This window comes from Falco punctatus (genome assembly GCF_963210335.1).
Source record: "Falco punctatus genome assembly, chromosome: 3".
Classification (NCBI taxonomy): Eukaryota; Metazoa; Chordata; class Aves; order Falconiformes; family Falconidae; genus Falco; species Falco punctatus.
The window spans coordinates 700,402-723,468 of NC_137582.1; the positions used below are offsets into that span (position 1 = coordinate 700,402).

The window sequence follows — 23,067 nt, forward strand, 5'->3', positions numbered from 1 at the left end:
ATGTCCCTCAACCCACTGCCTTGGAGGCAAGGTCACAGCTGCATGTTATCAATGCTCATCAACCTTCTGCCTTCACTCCTCTGCACTCTTCTCCAAGAAATTCCAGGGAAGACAGTGACAGAAACCTGTGTTGGAACTAAGTGCCTGGTCAATGCCTCCAAGTAACAGCATCCGTGACATCCAGACAGACTGTGAAGGGACAGATGGATCCAAGAATTAAATTAGGGAATGAGGTAAGTAAAAGGCACAGAGAAACAGAGACCTCTGAGTTCTGGAGAGTGTATTTTGATGTACCCAATTTCTGGTTTTGTGGCTCAGAAAGAACGGAGCCCAGGTTTTGTCGCAGCAGTTATATGGCTGCAAAGGGAAGGCGAGAGCCAGCAACAGAACTCCTTCCTGGCACCTTCTGTGTGGGAGCAGCGGCCAGACGTTTTCAGTTTCGGAGCAGGGCTCCGTGAGAGTGACAAAGTGAGGGGACTGTTTTGTGGCCGAGAAGGAAAACCATGACACCACCATACAGGAAGCAATTCCATTTTAATAGTCTCCAGAGTGTCACGGTTCGAAAGGAAGAACAATAGGGTAAGAGCACGAATATGCAGCCAATACCGACAGAAGCAGCCTTGGTAAGCTTCTCAATATTGCTTTTTGATATTTCACGGGGAAAAACATTGAGCCTAATATTTCTCATCTGTAGAGTTCTTGGGGGCTTTGGGGAGAAGGAAACTGACACTAGGTTGTCTGAGAATCACAGTTTACAGTTACTCATTGTCTTCTGGTCTCACAGGATGAGGCAGAGGTATAATTGATTTCTTCTCTGTATCTCTGCAAAGAGCTTTCCTCGTACCTATGGCAAAAGAAAACAATGCTATTATAAAAGACAGTCATTGCACAAAGCCACATTAAGTGACTTCTCTATTACATTAAGATCATTTTTCAAGAAGATTTACTAGAATCCTAGAATATCTTGAGTTGCAAGTGACCCATAAGGATCATCAAGTCCAACTCCATGCTCCTTGCGGGACTACCTGAAACTAAACCATATGACTGAAAGCACCATCCAGATGCTCCCTAAGCTCTTGACAGGTTTAGTGCCCTGACTGAATGCCCTTTCAGTGGATAAGATTTTCCTAACGTCCAACCTGAACTTCCCCTGACGCAGCTTCATTCCACTTCCTGCAATCAAGTCTCATAACTGATGTACTCTTCAGTAGGAAAAGCTATCTAAAGCAGTATACAGAATCCCATTCATCAACGACTATCTGAACTTGTACAGGCCCAGGAACCCTCAACACAAGAACCTTTCCATTCAACTTAAGGCACAACAACCACTTACCGTAAGCATCTTCATCTGGCTCTCCACTGCTAGCAGAGTAGCGCTCCGATACTGTCCGGTACACACGGTAGCCGAGCTGCTTATACATATTTACTGCAACCCGATTTGATACTCTCACAAAGAGATCGACGAAAAATCCACCCTTTCTTTGGAAACATAAAACCAAAGAAAAACCACAGTAAGGAATAGCAGGTGAATGTATTGCTAAATAACCCATAACTTGTAATCCGACCAAGAGCAGGTCTGACGATGTCATATGCTAATCAAACACCTTTCACACGGCAGTAACAGGTGCACTCCTTTCCCAAGGGACAAATCCGGTATAAATTCAGATTTTATTCTATTTTTGTCACATAAGCATTCTTTTATACCAGCCCGTGGGTTCAAAATTATGAACAGAAAGAACAGGGCAAGCTAAGCACTCACACAGGTCTCATATACACGTAAGAAATCTTTCATAAAAAAAAAAAACAAACCACTGAAAATCCACATTTTCAATTGCATTGGCTTAGGGACTGCCTCCTTCAATGTGTGTGGCAGGGGGCAGTGGCAGAACAGCTCACAAAGTTCAGTCACCTAACACAAGGCAGCCCTTCTCCTCACAAGGCAGATTCCTCAACATGTGCAATTTTCCCATTTTACCGGTTACAATGGGGTTGCCCTACCACCATGAGTTCAGGACATTTCCCTGTGGGTTCATTTGATGCTCAATTAAATTTTCAGCAAGTACAAGCAGCCAAGCATGACAAAAAGCAAGCTAAGGTACTGTCTGCCATACAGAATTGGTTCCAAGGCTGCCTGCAGGAACTGCAAAAAGCTCACGATCACTGAACAAGCACGCTGGAGACCCTACGGGAAAGTGTTGACCCTCCATGAAACTCTCTCGCTGTCAAGACAAGGACCTTTTTTGATACAGTATCTCTATTGGAATTCAGGCTACACCCTACTCATTCTGGAAAGTTAGCTTTCATAGAAACCCTGAGATCTTACACCGCCACATGGTATTTTTAGTCTTGTTCTCTAATTACAGGGAATCCTCAGCGAATCAGAACGCTACTTAAAGCACGATTCTGGGTCTCTTCCATGCAAGTCAAATACCTAAGCCATGTCAGTTGAGAGGTTACTTTTAGAAGATTAAAGATAAGCATGGTACTCACTTTTCTGAAATTTCTCCCAGTAGTTCCATCAATTTAGCAGCCAAACCCAGCCGTTGAAATTCTGGTGCAACAGAGAGCGTAGTAACACGTCCAAGCCACTCTTCCCCAGCCACAGAGCCTTCCGCCTTACCCGGTACTGCGAACGTACAGAGCATCAGAGCAGTAAGGAGCACCTTGGGAATAATGCACCACACGCAGCCACACGACTTTACAAAAAACCAAGCAGTCTACAAACAAACATTGCAATGATTGTGGTAAAGGCTTAAGCAGCCATTCTACGCTATTACTCAGTGATTCAGCAGCCACTAAGTTTCATTTTGATGCAGTATTACAGTTTTTTCTTTGTTAGTCTAAATAAATAAATGGATCTCCACAAATTCATTGTTTGAGGCGTGACTGCCAAATGCAAGTTTTAAGCAATTCTCTTGAGTCTTTAACTGAGTGGAATTCACGACCGAAGGAATGGAGGGCTAGAAGCCCAAAACTCACTCACCATCCCAGCAATTACTGAAGACCTTTCGTGACTATGGGGCAATAAAGCTTGGGAAGCTTTGCCAATGTGGCAAGAGAAAGCAAAGGCCCTGGAAACACTGGACGTTTAAGGAAAAATAAAAAATAAAAGCAGGGATGGGTATATGTTCTTCATAGTTCCTCTCCTTTCTACACAGAGCCAAGCTACTGCTAGCTCATTAATGAATATGCAGACTTCCACAGGGCACTCTTATAAACATCAGGCACTGCTAAATAAGCAGCTGATGCGGTGGGTACAGAGAAACCTTCCGTACAGCAAATGCTTTAAGCTTTACCGTTAAACACTTCATTTCCTGGGTCCCCACAAAGACTTCCATTCTGTGCCCACCTTCCCAAACCCCCCAAAAGAAGGGGAATAAAAAGAACTGGAAGGAACAAATACATACACACACACACACACACACGTAAAAACATGGCGAATCTCTGTAATTAAAAAAATTAGGAAAGGATGCAATCATCCAAGTAATGCGGAGTTAACTGATCCGCTGCATCGGACAGTCTTGTCAAACTCATGCTGGTGAAACCGAGCTCATACCAGCCGGTTTACTGAAACACTTGTCTTAGCATACATATACTTGAATCAAAATGACATTCGGCTATAGGGTGAGTGCAAGAAAATACACTTTTGCATGCTACAGCAAGAGACCTGCAAAGGGCCACGGTATAATACGCTTCAAAAGAGTCTGTGGTACAAGAAATTCAGCCCCATGGGCTGTTGGCTCAAACACGCTGGTGGAACGCTCTGTATAACTGGCCATACGCACGGTTTACACGGGGTTTTGTACGCAATGCGCATGTTTAACTAGGTATTTATGGTTTAAGACTTGTTTTAGCTCCTAAGGCAGGCAGCCAGCAAAGATGTTTTCAAGAGTTAACAAGGAACAGAAATTAAAGGAGTTGCTGGTTTTCAGAAGCTGACTCATCATTGTTTTGAAAAATGGCACCATACGGATCACTGTTAATGCGCTTGTAGACAAAGCGAAAGACCTTGGGTTGCGGGCGGCTGTGCAACTGTCTTAATCTTCTGAGGGTAGGTACCTTCTGTCAGTTGCTGCCGGGTGTCATCAACCAAAAGAAACAGGCTGTATTCTTCTGGATTGTCCACTCCATAAACTTTTCAGCACAAAGCTGACATACATCTGCGGTAGTGATATAGGGTCTTACTAGTAAGGTCTTCCCTGTACATGCACCGTTAACTTCCTGGAATGCAACACAAAGGTAGTTCTGTAGAATGAGAAAACAGACATCAGAAACAAAACCTCCAAACCTCATCCTCTGAAAACAGGAAGCTCAGCAACAAACAGCAAGCCTCTCTATGTTCTAGTTGTGAAACACGCACCAGTGATTACTGTACATTACAGCCACCTTGTGAATTGATGTTGGTGGTAAGACTGTGGCAGGCATAACAGAAATTCCTAAGCTGACATCCTCCTTTCCTTGGCTCACATTCTAACCCTGCAATTACGAACAAACAGATAGCAGTCTTAAAGCCCCATTGAAAACGTCAGTGGTTTTAACGGGACGTGGTGTTTGGCCTTACTAGGAAACGAAATGCTGTGAAGCAAAATAAACGTCAGAGGCAGCACACCCAAGAGAAGATGCTGCAACTGCTGGGTCAATACTATTGAAGAGAAGCTTCAGACAATATGTTCATCAGAAGGAAAAAGAAAAAACCCAACCCTCTGCCAGCAACACACAAGGGTGTTGATCCACAGGTTGCTGCACGATAAACCATTCACACTCTTTATGCTGCAGCATGCAAAAGGCAATCCATTTTCATGCAGGACATTTTCATCACGTTAACCGATGGCAACTTGGTGTCTGAGCCTGATGTAACCAAATTTCATCTCACAGGGAGGCAGAAAGAAAATTTACTCTGCAACATTAAAGTAAATCCGTATGATCATGAGGCAAAAGCTGGATCTTTTTTCTCTGCTGAAATTCACACATGTGCACAACTGATAACATAGATGAATTCTAAACAAGCCCTACAAGGAAACGCAGTTCTACCTTTCAAAAAGTATTTAAAAAGTAAAATAACAAGCAACTGGAAAAAAAAACACCCAACCACAAAACACTTTTGGACACATGAGCAAAGCAGCCTGCCATCACGTGCTTTTTTGCAAAGAAACTAACTGCAATTAGAAACTAAAAGCAGTAAAATGAAAGGAGATGGAAAAAATGACAGTAAGAAAGACCTGTTTATTTACTGAGCTGGTACTTATGTTTGTACACTGAATAAATTAAGCATGCTAAATCACAATGGCAAAAATGTACATTTCCTAAGAACAAGCTGTTAAAAGCTAAGACTGAGAAGAATGCTCATATGACTTCAGTTCCAAAGAGCACTCTGGGTTTTTAATAAACTTTTGATAGCTTGCAGACTGAAACACTGGAACTTTGCAACAGCCTTTAAACCATTAGGACTGAGCAGAACTAATCCATTTTTGTTAGCCGGTGTGAAGATAAATAAAATAAATACATAAAATCAAATCAGCTCTAAATAAGGCAAAGCACACTACAGTTTCAATTTCTAACATAGTTAACGCACAGAAGACCTGTTTTTCAATGCTTCTAGATGGACAGGATTGCTTCAAGGAGAGGCTGAAGTTTGTGCAAATGCCTGTAACTCATATAGTAAGTATCAAAATTCTTTATGCAGTATCAGCAAGTTGTATTTCATCACCATCAAAATACCGGATTTTTTGCTTTTCCATCCTTCGGAGGGAGGGAGGATGAAGGCCTTTCCAGGACCCAAAAGCTGGTGGTAAAGCTGTGAGACAGCACCACAGACATGTAGCAACCACATCCTGGTTCAATGTGGGAAAGATGAGTTGAGCTGAAGCTGTGTTGCACATTCCTTGTAGGGAAGGTGCTTCGTTTCAGGACTGCAGATGTGGAGAAAGGAGATGGAAAACTGGCATTCTGGGCAGGCAGCAAAGTGCTTGAATTTGTGCCAAGCATAGCCTGGAAGCGGAGCGACCTTACTGATTTGAGGCTCTCTTTCAAAGAGTCAACAAAGGAGCAGCCCTGGACACACCTGGTGCCAGCTCTTCCCGTGCTCCCCTGCATCTTCCAGCATCCAGCACAGCGTCCAGCTGTACAGGTAGCTTGGCTGAAGTTCAGTTGCTGAGGAAGAGAAGGTGAAACTGAATACAAGATCCTGCTGAAAAAATCTTCTGTCATCTAGTCATCCAGCAGAAATACAAAGGTGATTAATTTTCCTATTAAGTGTAATATTTTGCTAGAAAGAACAAAGACTCAAGCTACTTGAATGTGACACCTAACTACAGGTAAGCAGAATACAAAATGGATCCCAGTAAGATGGACTAGCTTTGTGCACTGGCCACAGTTTCGAATTTCTGTTCGTCAGCTCTCCTCTTCCTAAGAGAGGCAAATTGTGGGAGACTGCTGCTTTTCCCAGCTCCTTCCTGTTCAGTGATGTGCCGTGGTTGTTTGCATGGACACTGATAAAGCAGAAGGAGCCGCAACTGAAAGGTTTAATTACCTCCTGATGACCCCGTACCTTCATTTATCAAGCTCTTAGCTACATCATAACTTATTGACGGTTGTCGTTAGCCTCTCGAGCAACTTTGCACTGTGGTATGAACTGTAAACAACAGGACACAAAGGAGTAAATCCTTTCTTCTCGATTCCAACATCCTCCTTGCTTCAGTTCGCAAACTGATGCATCTGGACAGACAGCAACAGGCCTGTCTATGTAACAATCTTTTCCTATATGAAAGGCATGCAGACTTGGTTTTAAAAGATAAAGTAATCCCAACTGTTTTGTTATTCTTCAGTTGGAGTTACTGCCCTACTCTGAAAGAGCAGTAAGAAATGGGAGGGGGGAGAAAAAAACCCACAAAACAAACCACAAACATGAAGACATCCACAGTATAGAACTCTACTCCTTGCTTAAACTTTCGAATTGTAGACAAGCTTTTCTGCCAAGTCTCCTCTCTATTACCCACGGTAAGCCACCAATCGCTACTGGGGAGTTGTGCTGATTTATACCACTGGAAATCTGGGTTTGTTCTTTTTAACAGCAAAGCGTACAAAGCAGCTGAATCTAAAATACAATTTGGTCTGTCCTCGCTCCGCACGACTTAAATACAAAGGACAGTGGGAAAGCTCCATTATTTAGTGTTTCCTTTATACCATCATAACCACACTCTGTTATGAAGTGGAAAGACTTTGAAACAGAGGCAAATTTACCAGCCATCTTCTCAGCACTGCTTCACACCACTCGTGGCCCCAAGGAAATCATTATGAATCATACTTCTCAAATGGAGATTTCCAACAAAACAACCATCCCCTGGGGGGGGTTTCTCTTCAGCCTGAAGCTCTACCTGAAAATCATCAACTGAAGGCATTGTTCTGTTAGTTGTCCTCCTCTTGTGCCATTGCCGGAGAGTATCTCTAGCTTCTGAACTCAGCAGCTGGGCAGCCTGGTCTTCCTGGAAGTTCTTGATCAGCAAAAGTGCTCCATAAGCACCTACAGCCTCCTGTGAAGGACAGCAGGGGAAGAACAATTCAGAGTGGTCACAAACACCACGCCAGTTCCAACTGGTCACAGTCAAAAGTACAAATGGTTTCTGAGGTTTTTTTTAATAAATAGACGCACACATACAGGAAAGTCACTGCATTCTATGGCCAAAATATTTATACGTAAAGAAAAACAGCTTACTGGCCTGCAAAATACTGGACAGTGTGTTCTCAGCTGCTAAGAGCCATGCAGTGGTTGCCTGGGCTCCATATTACCAAGGGGTGCAATAGTATCTACCTCTGGGTCCGCTAGCGCTGGGGGTGGCCGGTTATTTAAATGACCAGTGTCACTCCTTTACTCCTGAGTGTTTTTACAAAGGTGGAACATGAGTTTTCTTCTAAACAGTTTCCAAGCAGCGATTTGTTTTCTTCCTGAGCTTCAAGCGGGTATCAAACACAGCTGTTTAAACGACATAAAAGACCATCTACCACTGTTCAGGAACTTAAAAGTGACTCCCTTAGCGGCAACAAAGCAATGACCCAGCGTGTGATTTGTACCTGGAAGCATCCCAAAGGTTTTGCTTTTGTTTTTAAAAGGCAGGCTGTGTTTGTTCACCTATGTCCAACACTACGTCCAACTAGTTTGGGAGGCAGCGTGTACAGCTCTCTAGACTTCACCTTTATTACATGAGTGGAGAACAAAGTACAGCCACAACAGAGTTGCCAATGTACAAAAGGAGCTGCAGGTCACAAAGGAAAAGGACTCTCAACAGGGGGCAACAGTCCTCAGCAACCAGGAGAAACAAAAGACAGGCTATCGTTTATTTCTCTTGCTCTTTAAGTAAACTATTTGAGTGGGAATGTTCAATTAAGAGGCAGCACGGTCTATTTGTGGAGTCATTCAGAGATGCAGTCTATGCTCACAGTAGTGCTTTCTGTACTACCGACAGCATCCTCTCGCTTTCAGCTCTGTGACGAGTTCAATACGTGGAAGACACGCAAGACCCACCAGACAAACTGGACAATACATTTACATTTGAACCGCACAACCCCAAAGCACTAAACAATTTTTCCTGCACCGTACAGTTTAACTAGTGCCACAGACAGGGCCAGCCAATAGATGAATGACTTTTGCTACATTAAAAACGACATGACTTAACAGCCCAGTAAATATTTCTGCCTTTCAAGCGTGTTAATGATCTCCAGCTTCACATCTCAAGTATTTTCTGTCCTAGGATTCCCGAACGATGCACTCTGCACACAAAGCAGGGAACAGACTAGTACTGAACCGGAGGAAACCTGACACAATTCTGTCATGCGTATCGGCATGTAAAAGGATACAGCAATTTCAGCAATCCAAGAGATGGCAGAAATGGGACATATACACCTATACTTAAAACTCACAGCTGAGCTTGGTCACAAGAACCTTTGAAACTTCCTCATAAACTGATAGATTCTGGGGCCTACCAAGGGCTGGCAGAATACCTCTTTGTTAAAACCACCACCGTGAAAACAAAGGAGGGAGATTTCCTTGCCTCGAGCGGACTTCAGCCATTGTTCAAGAGTGCCTTAAGAAACATATTCCTAGGCCTCATAAAAATACTCTGTGAGAAGCAAGTATCGGGCATAAACCAGGATCATTAAGGGGGGCAACATTCTCAAAAGCACTTTCCCCAGAGGGGCAGAGAATTCCCCCAGAAGTTTTTACAAAGCACCTAACCCGGGTCCCACTCCAGGTCTCACAACTCAATTGAACGCTGCAGACCCATACATACTCTCGGGACATTTTCAGGCACAGAAGGATAACCACAGCTGGCACCTGCACAGCCTATGTTTGCTTGCTAAGTCAGGACGCCTCCTCCTTCTTGGCGGAAAACAACATACTCCCTCCTACAGCAGTATATACGTCGGTAGATTCCCAGGTCACTTGGGGCTGTGACTCTGCAAGCTAACCAGCCTTCTCTTATTCTAAGGTGGAAATAATTAAGGGGTTCTCTTGTTACACTACCGACATCACCGACTACATGACTCCGTCAAAAGGGTTTCTACTCAAACGAGGTGAGGAAGAATCCCCCTTCCCCATCCCTTCACACAGTTCTAATAGAAATAAGTTGATTACCTTCTCCATGCAGCAAAGATGGATCCAGCAATTCCACCATGTATTCAGTTTCAGTATCCAGCTCCAGCGTATCACCCTGGGCCAGCACATATGTCAACACAGGCAAGAAGTCATCAGCTCCATACAGCCTCCCTGGGTCAAAGAGAACACAGGCAAGTGTGATAGACAAATCACACCCTTTAACCAGTTTCGGTGTTTGAAAGAAAAGCGTTATTTTGCTGCCTTTACTGACCAGTACGTTTGTATTACTTAAGAGCCTCTCGTTACAGATGTGCAGCAAAGAGAACAGCATCTGACACTTGGTGGGCAGCGTCCAGCTTCATCCTGTACTTCTAACGAGCACAAATTGGATGACGCAGACCTTGAAGCACGCAAGGGAATTTAAAGACTGGGCTCACCTTGGCGTCAGCTCAACTGGTGAACTCACAAGAGGTAGCCATGCCAGTCTGGCCTGACCTCCACCTGCACTTCTGTCAGTGGCTAAGAGAAAATCAATGGGCATTTTCTTTATACATGCACGGATGACGTCCCCTTTCTGGAAGGATCTAGCCACAAGTACCAGTTCCTGAGTCCGAAACCCAGCAGAGAAGCCTGCATATAAAAGCCTATTAGATTTTACATGAAAACTCTGCACATTTCCTTCACGGAGCATGGTTAAAAACACCAGTGAGCAAAGCCTCACGTAACTCCCAACTAGCTGGTGAAGCATCATCGGTAACGACAGCACGCAACACACAGAGGCTCTGCTGTACCTACGTCTGTATGTGTTCCTCTTACTTTTATCGCATTTAAACTTTCTCTTTAGAAAACGCTATGTGGCTAGATCTCTGGGGCTGGCCAAACTGTCCTCATTGCAGAAGCGGTGTGATGGTCACTTGAAACATCAAGATCGGGAGCCAATTTAAACTGTGGCGAAACTCCAGAGGACTGAAGGGCTGATACTGAAAGTCAGACCAGCTAAGACATACCTCCAGGTATTACACTGTTATCTGGCTGAGATTACAGGACAAAGCAGGTACTGGAAACAGGTGCTGGCCTGAGGCCACGTTTTAAAACTTTACACGACAAAGCAAGACAACCCCATTTGCTGCATCTTAGCCCAAGCCCCTCAGTACAATGGTTCACCAGAAGCCTCTCAGTACTTTTCTTTTGCATGTTGGGAATACCTTACTCAATGTGATAATACAGTATGGAGAAAAAAACAAAGTTTACATCACTTTGGGCAAAGATTCCTATATCCATTTTAAAATGCAGGATTTTGCACAGAAATAAACCAGGTCTAAGCTCCTGCCCAAAACTTGCCAAAGTGCTTGGAGGTCTTTTACAGCCTCAAACTTTCACCATTCACCTCAAATCTCAAAAGAAAGCAAGCATCCTGATTGGCACAGAGCCCAGCTGCAGATTCAGCGCTCGAAAGAAAACTGCCAACCGCCTGCAGCAGCTTATACTTTCTTAGAGAAAAAAAATCTTCCGCTACCACCAGCATTCCTTCACCTTAGCTCGTGACCTACCACAGCAGTGTATGATAAGACATCAGGCAACAGAGCTGCACCTATGAATTCATGCTGTCCAGCACAGCGTTTTAACTGTGCCACTGACTAATCAAGCGGGTCTTAACTGGTCTGTGGTTCCATTTCACCATCTAGGTTTCAAGGTCACTTTGGGACTCCTGCTACAGTGTAGAAAGAGATGTTATTTCTCTTGCGAAAACACAAAGAAATTGTCCAACGAGAACATTCAGAGGCACAGCAAACCCAAAACACTGGATCAGGGGCTGCTTTCCCCCAGCCATTGACACAGAGCCCTTGTAATTGTCATATTGCATACACACTGCTGAATTACTACAGCTAGATACTGGGTGTATCCTTTATTACGATTTCCAGCAAAATACTAATTTAGAACCAGTGTCAAATTCTAGGCGTACAGGACAGCCTTTCTGACAGCCAAATTCAAATGCCTACACTCAAGCAAAGCTGGTGGTTGGGGGGGGGGGCTTAAGCTGCTTCACAACTCTGCTTCACACTGAATGTGTAAGATGTGCTGCCAGATGCAGAGAGATCAGGAAGGAAGCAGAGAGGAAGAATCCCTCTCAAAAGGGCAAGGAGATGCTACAAGAGCTCCAGGAGAACGAGACAAAGCTGCAGAATCAGGTGGTCTCATTTCCTCCACCAAAACACAACCCCAGGTTTAGAAAAACAATGACCTTGAACCACAAGAAGCACCATACCCGAGTTATTCTCCATAACAGTATAAATCAATTTGCAAACTCTCAGCAGCAGTATGGCTTTCTTTTCAGGCGAATAAATTTTCTGCGGGGTCACAAACTTTCAACATCCACGTAATCTGGTGTTGGAACAAACACGCCCAGTTCCTGAGGATTCCTCTGCTGCACCACCTGAAGGTTTTCCTTCGGTTGTTTCCAAGAACCATCTGGAACTCTTTCAACATCGCTTCAATATGGCTCCTCAACGGCTTCAGAATGCACTTATGCATGGCCTTCTCCAGGACAACATCTGCAACGGGAAAACACAAGTTGAGCTGTCTTCCTCCTCTAGAGCAGAGCCAGTAGTAACATAACCACTCCCAAGAGACACTGTGGAGCAAGACCTACTTGCTAAGGCTTCGTTATTATAGAAGCTGAGTCTCCAGATGTTTGTCAGCAAGAAAATAAAAGGCAGAACCGAATCTGTATTCCATTTTCATTTCTGACAACGTGGGAAGTACAAAAAAAACCCCACAAAGGCAGACTACAGATTGTCACAACAACAACAACAACAAAAACAAAAAAAAGAAAAAAAAACAACAAAACAAAGCAGCAAGCAGGCAGCAGCTACAGTTAACTTTTTCGTCTGTTGGCCAGAAGTGCCCCAGTTTTATTTTACTTTGAGCTTAGACTTTAATTCTGAAACTTGAAGCATAACACAGTCAGAACCCTAACTTTTGTCTGCTTTGGCATGAAAGCCCATCTTTTTTTGCATGGTTTCCATCAGAAACTATAACTCACCCAAGGTCTCGTAAAACTTGGCTCAGCTTTAAGATCTTTATGATGCTGGACAGATTACGGGCCCTAAACTATAAATGAAAACCAAGCTGTGTTTATCCAGCTTCAGATTTCATCATGCAAGCTTATATACAGCTCTGTCATCAAGTCTGAAGTTCTTTGTTTGGCAGTAGTGTGCACATGGCACAGTAACCTCTTAGTTGTTTTTCTTTTATTCTTGTTTTACTCGAGGTTTTCTTTAACAGTCAGTCTCCATTTCCAAGGTACAGAACACATCAACAGAGAAAGCTCTTTGGTAAATCCTTCCTTTGAAAACCTTTATAAGTGAATTTCCTCTTCCACTCAGCCTCCCTACGACAACATAGCTTACATTAATAATTAGCTTATATCCATTATTTGTACTGCAGCGAACCGCCACAAGCACAATAGAAACCAAGGACCCTTCAGCCTGGCCACAGCGCAAACACCCTGGCAATGGGGTAGGACCAGAGCCCAGACTAGGCAGATGTATTAGGGGAGCACAGGGACCGAGAGGAGAAAGAGGAGCGGCCGTGTCACTACTAGATCACACATTTATACAGGCTAACAGTGGACATCCCTGCTGCTAGTGGCAACTCAAAGTTTCGTTAAACCTCATGCCCTTTCCAGGTTCTTTCCCTGTTCTTACATGTTTCTCCTAGACCAGTCTCTTTTTTTTCTCCCCCCCGCCTGCCCTTTTTGGGGGTGGTTTTTTTAGAAATGTCAGGCTATTCCTAAGGCTTGGGATTTACACACACACACACACACTCCCCTCCAAATAAACATTACCTACTACTTTTGTTTTCTTGCTTTTGCTTTATGTTTTCATTTATTTTATCCCTGTGTTCAACCAATTTTCCTTTTGTGCCTTCAGACTGCTCTTTCTCATACAAACACGCCCTTCACACACTCCTCACCTTATGGCGTCTTTGCTTCACATGTAGCATTTATTCTGTACTTGTCTGGCACACAATTCCCAAATGTCCAACCCTACTGAGGGCTCCCATCTCCCCTGTCCCAATTCTGCTGGGGCTTTGGTAGCTTCTCTTGCTATTTTCCCCTTCCGAGATCCTGATGGAGGTGGCAAAGCCATGTCTGCTTCATTCCCAGACGCTTCAAACACATCTAGGTGCTCTCTCATGGAGCCTGCAAAAAGGTGGAAAGAGTGAATGTGAGGAGCAGCACTTGCCCTCTGATCTTCTATTTGTCTATAGCCACCAGTAAAGGCATAACCAGCCTGACACATGGTCTTGATGGCCTGTCACACAGCATGAAGGGCAGATCTAGCTTCCCACCAGACCAGAGCCACCAATTATACATAACAAGTGGCAACATTTCAAATGACTGATCTTGGTAGAGCCACACAATCACCATTGACAGCACCACCAAACCCAGCCAGGAAAGCAGAAGCTTCACCCTTCTGCACAGTGATAGAAACTGCCTCTCCCTGCTATCAGAGCCATCCTCAAGGCTCACAGGGCAGAAATATTTTTCCACCAAGAAAAATGCACAAATCTCACCCATTGGTATGTTAGCTAACGGAATTTCTACAGCAGGAGTCCTCAAACTACGGCCCGCAGGCCAGATACAGCCCCCCAGGGTCCTCAGTCCGGCCCCCGGTATTTACAGACACACACCCCCCCGCCCCGCCAGGGGTTGGGGGGGGAACCAAGCAGCCGCAGAATCTGCCTGCCACTTCATCTGCACGCCAGCCCCCTGTTTAAAAAAGTTTCAGGACCCCTGTTCTAGAGGGTACACACAGTTCCTTGATAGCTTCACTGATTTTTATTTTATTTTCTTTTTTTTACAGTTCAGCTTGCTTCCTTTATTTATACTGCCTGTTCAGTTTTTTTAAAAAGTGAAAACGCCAAATGCTTTGCTTGTAAGTGGAACATCTCTGCAGTTTGCATTCCAAGTGCCTGTCTCATTGAAGTCAAAATTAAAGCAGTTGGTGCCACCAAGCACTGGATTAAAGAACTCTCTATGCCCATGTTAACTCCCACAGGCTTCCACTGGACATGAGGAGTTAACATCAGACATCCTTCCTCTCAATAAAGCGGGGTCATCACCACATCTGGTCACAGGAGGCTCAATAAACTGGAAAGAGTTCAGCACAGATCCCCAGAGCCCTTGGTCTGAAAACAAGGGAGCACCTAGCTTAGGATGGGACATCGGAAAACTTGGTACGCTTCTCCGACCCTCTTCATAGGCTCCAGCCCGCGGCTGGTTCAGCTGCTGCCTGCAGCATCAGCACAGAGGGAGCTGCAGAAACCGTCCCTCCCCAGAGGCTACGGGAGGGAACTGGACGCGGCAGGCAGGGAAAACTCCTCCACTGAGCCCCAGTCCCTGGTCGGGGCCAGGCTTGTTACCTGTAGGCGAGAAGTAGAAGCCTCAAGCCCTCGCTTAGTGCTGCTCCCACAGCTTCCCGTGCAGATGAGCAGCGCAGGAGGCGTTATTTCACATTGGCAGTTTGTGACGGGCTCCAAAAGCAGTGCCTGCAAATTGCTCCGAAATGTACTTGATCACACTCCACATTTACTCTAAAAACTTAAATCTGAAGCAGCACAGAGAAACAGAGCAGATAACTCACATGGCTGTGCTCAAAGCTCTGAACAGGGTCTAAATACTTATTGCTGAAGGCTGTTCCTAATGGTTTCTGTGCCGTTAAGGCAATCGGGTAAATAAAAACAGGACAGAACATTGAGTAAAGCATCCTTCAGTGCTGTCCAGTGACTCTGTTACAGCCAATAGGAAACAAATGAAATAAAGGACATAGCCTCTCTTTGGAATCACAGCCGTAACTGCCTTGGCTCCGTAAGGGCAGACCGAGAGAGACTGTCATTTTAATGCAGCACGTTTGCACAGAACTAGCAAACGAGGAGGTGACTAAGACATGACAGTGTGTCTGAGGCGGTTGTTGTTTTAAAAAACAAAACAAAAAATCACAACCAAAAAAGCCCACCAAACCAAACAAAAAAAAAAAAACCACCCCAGAACAACACACAGCCTTTTATTCTCCCTCGTGAATTCTTGGAATAGGCACAAGAACCACAGAGTTCTGCCCTCAAACTAAAAGTGGCAAATTCCAGCAAGCTGAAGCGGCCAACAACACAGCAAGACTGACAAACATTGGAATTATTTCTCAATGGTCAATAAACACCCCTCGTATCCTAATTAATAGAATACCTATAGAAACGTTTAGATTATTACGAAAGCCTGGAAGGACAGCATTTCTAGTAATCTGGGCCCTAGACCAATACTCAGTGTCAGGAGACACCTGTAAGCTGTTTATCCTTTCTACTGAACTGCTGTTACTGCTGCCTTTCAGAGAAAGGTGTTTCTGGATCCGACCCCCAAATCAATTCCCAGCTAGCAGTTTTCACTGATTAAATAAAAAAAAGTATAGGAGGGTCACCCCCCCAGGCAAATGAGCATCTAAGTTCTGAACTGAGGACTGATTCGTTGTATGAACATCTCTGTATACTCCCCAAATCCAAACTGGCAACAAAAATTCTGGTTTGCTTTGGCATACGCAAAGTGTTTTCAGCTGCCCTCCCAGGTTGCTTAATACTCTTCAAGCCAAAACACACACCTCTTCAGGTTTTGTGGGGGTGGGGTTTGTTTGTTTGTTTTGCTTTTTAACTGAACATCATTTGAGCTGAGCACCATGTAGTGTTCCTGAAGTGATACTTATCAATCATTAGCCTCTAGCCTCAAAATGGGAACAGGAAGTGATTTGATAAATGAATTGTAAAGGCAAACCAGCTCATTTCGTCATGACTTGTGGAAATGCATCTGTATCCTGTGCTGACGTGCTATTTTGTTTTGCTGCAAACCCCACAAGTCTGCATCTGGAGAGGACAACATATTAGTCACCACCAGTGTCCTTACACAGCCTCTTTACAGCCTCACTGCCTGAAACTGCCGGCGTGCTCTTGCCTTTTCCTGGCTTCAGTTTACCTGTTACCCACTACTGTTGCTCCACTGAGATTACCTGTCAAACTCCAGATTTACATACAAGCCCTGATCATCACCTACGATAGAAAAAACATCCATCCATAAAAGAAGGGCTCAGTAAGAGACTGAAGGAGCCTGGGAACCATCACAAAAAGGCACAGTCCTGTAAAGTAACGTTGCCTGGGAGGCTGAAAGCAGAAGGCTGCTTTAGAACACCACGGTGTGTGGTGTGTATGTGCAGAATACACGACTACGCTGCATTTGCTTTCTTATAGCTCTTCCTAATACCTTGCACATGTATAGACTGGCATGACTGATACAGATCTATTTCAAGACACCTCATGTCAGGATGGCCAGGTGTCCAGCTCTTGGTGGACATCTACAGTGACACATGCCTCACCCCTTGTGCAGACAAGGGCATCTCCTCCAAAGAAGCAAGGCTCGAAAATCAAGACCTCACACAACCTATATGCCTTGATAATCTGCACAACCCTGAAAAGAAAGGTAGGACTGAGGCGGGCGATGGATAGGTGGTGGTGCCAGAGGCTGAACAACTAGGGAAGGAAGGTCTCCGGGTAAACCTCCTATTTTACCCGCCTAAAGCATGCCAGTGAAGCATGCCAATGAATGACAGAACTATCTGTGCGGGGTCTGGTCTGCTTTGTTCAGCTGTGGGTTAATTAAAACTCACGTTACGGCAGTGTGGTTAATACCTATCTTTTCTTAAAGAAGAGGTAATAAAGGACCATGGAATAAGTCACAAAGCAAATCAAAGGGATGGCTGGGAAAGGGAGAACCAAATCCTCTGCTCGGCACTTTTACCGCTGCTTCTTACTTGCCCTATCTGCCTGCTCCTATAGCGAAAGGAGCAGTGGTGAGGGACACCTTGGTCGGCCTCAACTCAATATGAGAAGATACTAGGATGAACCACAGGGTAGGGGAATGGGACACCAAAACAAATGTACAAGCACCTAAAAAGTAATGCAGCACTAGAAAACAGTCACAAATTATTTTTTTTTCCCCCAAGAGCCAGCAGTGGCACACCATTCCAATTCCTTTAAGAGGATAACTGGATCAGGGAAGTAGAGGGAAGTAGGGGATGGGCTGTATCCTAACCTTTTTAAAGCCTAAAACCCTATTCCATGCAACTGTCCTATAAGCAAACAAGGGAAATACTGTCATGGAGCCTTCCCTGGAGAGAGGCTCATTCCTCTAAGCAGCTTGTCCCATCTGTCAGCCTACCAGGATTCAGCGATTGGGCAGCAAACTCAAAAACAGATAAGCCAGCATTGTAGCCAATTACTATTAATTTAATACAATGCATACTGCAAACAATTTAATCTAACACAGTCCGATTAGACCTGTCGTTATCTCAACCCTTCGATGCCCCACGTTGGGCTCCAAAAAATAGACTGTCGTGGTTTAACCACGGCTGGCAACCAAACACCACCCAGCCGCTCGCTCACCCCCACCCACCCACCACCCGGAGAGGTGGGGAGGAGAATCAGAAAGGCATGCAAACCTCGAGGGTTGAGGTAAGAACAATTTAATAATTTAAACAGAATAAAGAGATAAGGACAACAGTGGTAACAGTAAGAACAATTAGGACGGAGAGGTGGGCAGAAACGGGTAAAATCCAAAGGAAGGGAAAAGGAAAAAAACAAACCACCAAGACCAAGCCACGCACAGTACAACTGCTCACCACCTGCTGACCGATGCCCAGCCAGTCCCCGACCAACGATATCCCCCCAGCTAACCCTCCAAGTTTCTATACCGAGCATGACGTCCCATGGCATGGAATACCTCTTTGGCTGCTTCAGGGCAGCTGTCCTGGCTGTGTCCCCTCCCAGTGTCCTGTGCCCCCCCCAGCCCTCTGGTTGGCAGGGCCCAAGGAACCCACAAGTCCTTGACTTAGTATAAACATCACCCAGCAATAATAACTAAAAACAATCAGTGTGGTTAGCAGCATTGTTCTCACATCACAGCCAAAACACAGCACTTGACTACCCACCAAGAAGAAAATTAACTCCATCCCAGCTGAAACCAGGACAGTCGGCCTCCTAGGGTTTAAAGATGCAACCAGTCAAGTTTTGCCAGAACAGCTGCTTGATTTCTAGTAGGAAAAGCCCGTTCAGTCGGCAGCTTTGCTCCTGAAATGCAGCCACGAGTCCTTGTCGCAGTTTCAGAGGGACTAGGCCAGGGGTCCTCACACGTTTTAACCAGAGGGCCGGCACGCGCGTGAAGTGGCAGGCAGTCATCTGCGGCTGCCTGGTTCCCCCCCCCAACCCCCGACGGGGGGGCCTGTAAATACCGGGGCCCGGACTGAGGACCCTGGGGGGCCGTATCCGGCCACGGGCCATAGTTTGAGGACCCCTGGACTAGGCAAAGACTTGCCTTGCAAAAGTACCGACTACAACAAACAGGAGCTTGCCTCATCTGCCAGCTATCCGTAATAGGTTGGCATCCTATAAGCTCTTCAAGAGTTTGTGGTGTTTAAAACGCTCTGAAATCAGCCATCCCTTGTTCCCATTGTTACAAATTTGCTAATAAGTTAAGATTGATTGACTTTATTTGATTTTATAATTTTAATAGAAATATAGAGGGATAAGAAATATATTTTAATGAAACTTACACTTGCACAGTAAAAGCTGTTATGAAATCCTTTGTACAGTCCCGTACCAAGGCCAGAAGAATAGGCTAGAATCATTGTTTAAAATTTAGGTAACAAATTTAGGGTTTGAAAGGTTTCTTTGTATTTGACTAGTCTTCTGTATGTAGAAAGTGTATTGAAATGTCAGAATATGAGATTAATGGGAACTGGGGAGAGTCAACCGGAACAGCTTGTAGTTACCTGCCAAGAAACCGTGAACTTTAGTAAAAGGTAATTCCGGCAGGGGGAGATCGCGACCACCGACTCATATACCACCTACCCAAATGGTACCCCAGACCCATTTCTGGACCTTTCTGAACTTTACTGCGCAGAATCGAATATGGGAGGAGAATATGTTAATGACTTTCCGGAAATATTATGTTTCTGCATGAATACTTAATGAATATGTATGAATAAGTTCTATATATGGTGTCTGATTTTGAAACTTGGTGCGTGTTGACTGTGAGAGGACTCACTCGCGCACCCGGCCGTCAATAAAGACATGTCTGCTTATCTACATCACATTGGTGTCGATAAGTTCTTCACTCCGAGATTTCTCCGAGATTTCGGTAACACCATGAACCTCATAGTGGCCACACATGGCAGTGGCATTACAGTCAGAATTCAAGTACCAAAACCATGGCAAAGCTGTGCCTTGCCAAGTGACTTCCAAAGCAGGCTCTCGAGCCTTTCAACAAGACAGTCAAGTCTGGAGTCCCAAGGGAACTCTGTGCCAGCTCTGTCAGTGCGACTGAGCTCTCTGACCAAGCACACTGCCGTACAGAAAGGTAAGGGGGTTTAAACCTCAGGCCCATTTACAAACTAGAAAAATAATGCTACCTGACTGGACACGCTGGTTCAAGCGCCCAGCAGGCCTGGCTGCGTAACCACGAGGCACCAGCAATTCCTCGCGCTTGCCCTTTGGAATACTTTTTACAGAAAGACAGCAGCCGCGGGGGTGGGGGGGAATTTCCGCCGCCGGCTTTCTTTTTTGTCATGCCCGCTCGCAGGGGCTCAAGAGGCTCCTGAGCCGCCCCCCTGCGACAGCGTTACCGCAGGCCCCAAGGCAGCCCCTGCGGCCCCAGCCCGCTGCCACGGCCCCGGCCGGCGACTGGGGGAAAGACAAAGCCCCGCGCAGAGCTGCGGCGGCTGCAGCGGCTGCCCGGGCACCCGGACGCGGCGGGGGGCGGCAGGGCGCCGCGGGCCGACCCCCCTCCCGGGCCCCGCCGCCGCTCCTCGCCTCCTCGCTGAGGTAGCGGCGCAGCTCCGAGTAAAAAAAAAGGCAGCGCCGCGAGCAGCCCGCTGACCACCGCCACTGCCGGGGAGACGAGAACCGCCGGCAGCCCCGCCGCGCCCGGGCCGTCCTCCCGCCTCAGCCCGCCCGCCGCCGGCACCAGGCGCTCCCTGCCGCGGCCGAGCGCCGGCCCGCCACGTCCCCCCCGGCCGGCCGCTGCCCGACGGGGAGGCCCGGGCCCGCCCGCTCGCCCAGCGCGCCGCCGCACGGCCCGGCCCGAAAGCCTTCCAGGCTCCCGGGGAAGCCCCGCTCCGCCTCAGCCGCTCCGGGGCGCCGCGTGGCCGGAAATGAACCCGTCTTCCGGGGCCGGGCCGGGCCCGCCGCCGGCCACGGGCGTGCCCACGGCCCCGTGGGGTGTTGCCCCTGCGGCCCCCTGCCGCCCTCCCCCCCCGCTATAGCCTCTGTCTTGCGCCTCCAGCCCCCTTCCCCTCCCGGCCCCCCTCTGCCCACACCCCCACCCCCATCCCTCCCCAAAACTGTTGCTGCCCTGAGAGCCCCCCCCCCCGCTCACTCCGTGCGCCCCCCACGCACCGCCCCCCTGCCCCCCCCGTGTCCCCCGCCCCCCTGCCTCCTCCGACCACCTGCCCCCCCCGCGCCCCCGTGCACCCCCGCCCACCTGCCCCCTCAGCCTTTACAGCCCCGGTTTGCTCCCTCATAGCGCCTATAGCCCCTCCTAACCCCTATAGCCCCCATCCTGTCCCCCCCGCCCCCTCACCACCTGCCTGCTCCAGGGGGGTGGGGCAGCCCCCCCTGGGCTGTTTGCTGCTGGGGAGGCACCGGGGGGGATCGCTCGCTCGCCCCGCCCCCCCCCCCCGCCCGGGACAGCGGTGCCGGGGGGGCTTGGGGGGTGTGTGTCAGTGCCGCCCCCGGCCCCCTTACCGTGTCCGGCGTCCTGGGCCCCCCCTTACCTGGGGAGGGGGCTCGACCTGGGCCCTCTATGGACTCACCAGCAGGAACTGGGAGTATAGAGGAATGGGCCGGGGGCACAGCTGCCCTATGGCCCCCCCAGCCCCATGGGCCCCCCATGGGCTCCCCCATGGGCTCCCCCACGAGGCCCCTGTGCCTCCCATCCACCCCAGATGCCCCCCAAGCCCCCCCAGAGGACCTTGTGCCCTCCAACCAGCCCCCCAGCCGCTGCCAAGGCCCCTGCATAGTCACTGCACCCCCCAGCTCACCTAAAGGACCTAAGTCCCTTCCCAGCAACACTACTGCCCCCCCAGAGGCCCCTGTACCCCCCCACCTGCCCGTCAAGTCCCTCCAGAGGCCCTTATGACCCCCCAGGCCCTCAAATAGCCTTATGGCCCCCCCAGAAGCCCCCAGGTCCCCTCACTAAGGCCCCTATGCCTCCCCAGACCCCCATGGGCTCCCCAAAACCTCCAGAGGCTCCTGTGCCCCCCCCCCCCGAGCCCCCTATCCCTCCCAAGCCCCCCCAGAGGCACCTGTGCCACGCCCCGAGGCCCCTATGCCTTCCTAGGGGCAGGGAAGACTCTATGGCCCCTCCAAGCCTCCCCAGAGGCCCCTATGCCCCCCCCTCCGGCACCAACAAGCACCACGGGCCCCCCCAGAGGAACTTGTGGCCCACAACCAGGCGCCAGGACACTTCTGTTTGTGGTTCTCGCTTTGCCCTGGTAGCCATCTGAAGTTGCCTTCTCACCAGGAATAACCTCTGTGAGGAATGCGAGCTCCCGCAGAGATAACTCACCAATGTCCAGCTGGGAGACAGGTCTTCAAACCGCGTACACCTCTTCCTCACCTTGGAATCGCTCTTGGGCCGTAGCAAAGGTCCCGAGTCCTGTGACCAGGACCCCTGCCCAGGAAAACGGCACAAAGGCTGACCACAGGGAAGAGCGAAACTCTATCACGTGCCAAATGCTTTCTCAGACTAGATCTGGGCATGCTTTCGCTCCTGGTTGACCAAGAAGCTGGAATTGCTGCGAATCACAGCTCCACCGATGCTCAATAGCAGAGTCTCACCTGGGTCACCAGAAAATGATACCATAAAGGCGGTCACGGTGAAAAACCCTCTCAGACCTGATGTGAAGTTTCAGAAGGCAGGCATTCTTTATGGCAGCGCTGGGAGCACGGGGGAGTGTCACCTCTGAGCACGCTCACCAAGTTACTCGAGGGTCCGCATTACATACAGCAGAGTACTTGCACGCTCATAGTGCATCACACACGCACACTCTACCGACTTGTCTCCTCTTGTGGCCAGAACTTCCCCGCTCAGAGGCTTTTTTGTGCATCACTCAAGAGAATGAAGTTCTTTTCCCCATCCGCTCTTTGTTCCGTGCCCTTCCCAAGGCTGACTCCCCAGATCAGTCATCCCTTTGTTCATCACTTCCAACAACTTTAGAGAGGTAGCTTAGCTAAACTTTGTGCCTAGATTTCTTTCACATAGAGCCAAACACGGTATTAGAGCTTGGAAACTGGGGAGTTTAGACATCTGGTCCCGTTGCTGAGCCAGCAACCTTCCCTGAACAGATTCCTTGGACAGAAAGGTATATACAGTGCTATCTATA

General features: G+C 47.6%; 1 protein-coding gene across 10 annotated transcripts; it reads right to left on the minus strand.

The window, feature by feature from the left end:
• Window positions 1-515: 515 nt before the first annotated feature.
• On the minus strand, window positions 516-20,878 carry LOC308059908 (N-alpha-acetyltransferase 20-like). Of its 10 annotated transcripts, none has more exons than XR_013926485.1 (3): window positions 20,740-20,878; window positions 2,491-12,141; window positions 516-1,479 (listed from the first exon to the last, which is right to left on the minus strand). XR_013926485.1 is itself a non-coding variant. In XM_080377906.1 (3 exons), the coding sequence occupies exons 1-3, from the start codon at window positions 2,643-2,645 to the stop codon at window positions 759-761; spliced, it is 387 nt and encodes a 128-aa protein (XP_080234032.1). In that variant the 5' UTR covers window positions 2,646-13,558; the 3' UTR covers window positions 516-758. The 10 variants fall into 10 exon arrangements, 1 of the variants encoding a protein (XP_080234032.1); XR_013926486.1 differs by lacking the exon at window positions 20,740-20,878 and adding an exon at window positions 13,565-14,739; XR_013926487.1 differs by lacking the exon at window positions 20,740-20,878 and having other exon boundaries at window positions 2,491-9,760; window positions 11,856-13,558.
• Between the last annotated feature and the right edge of the window lie 2,189 nt (window positions 20,879-23,067).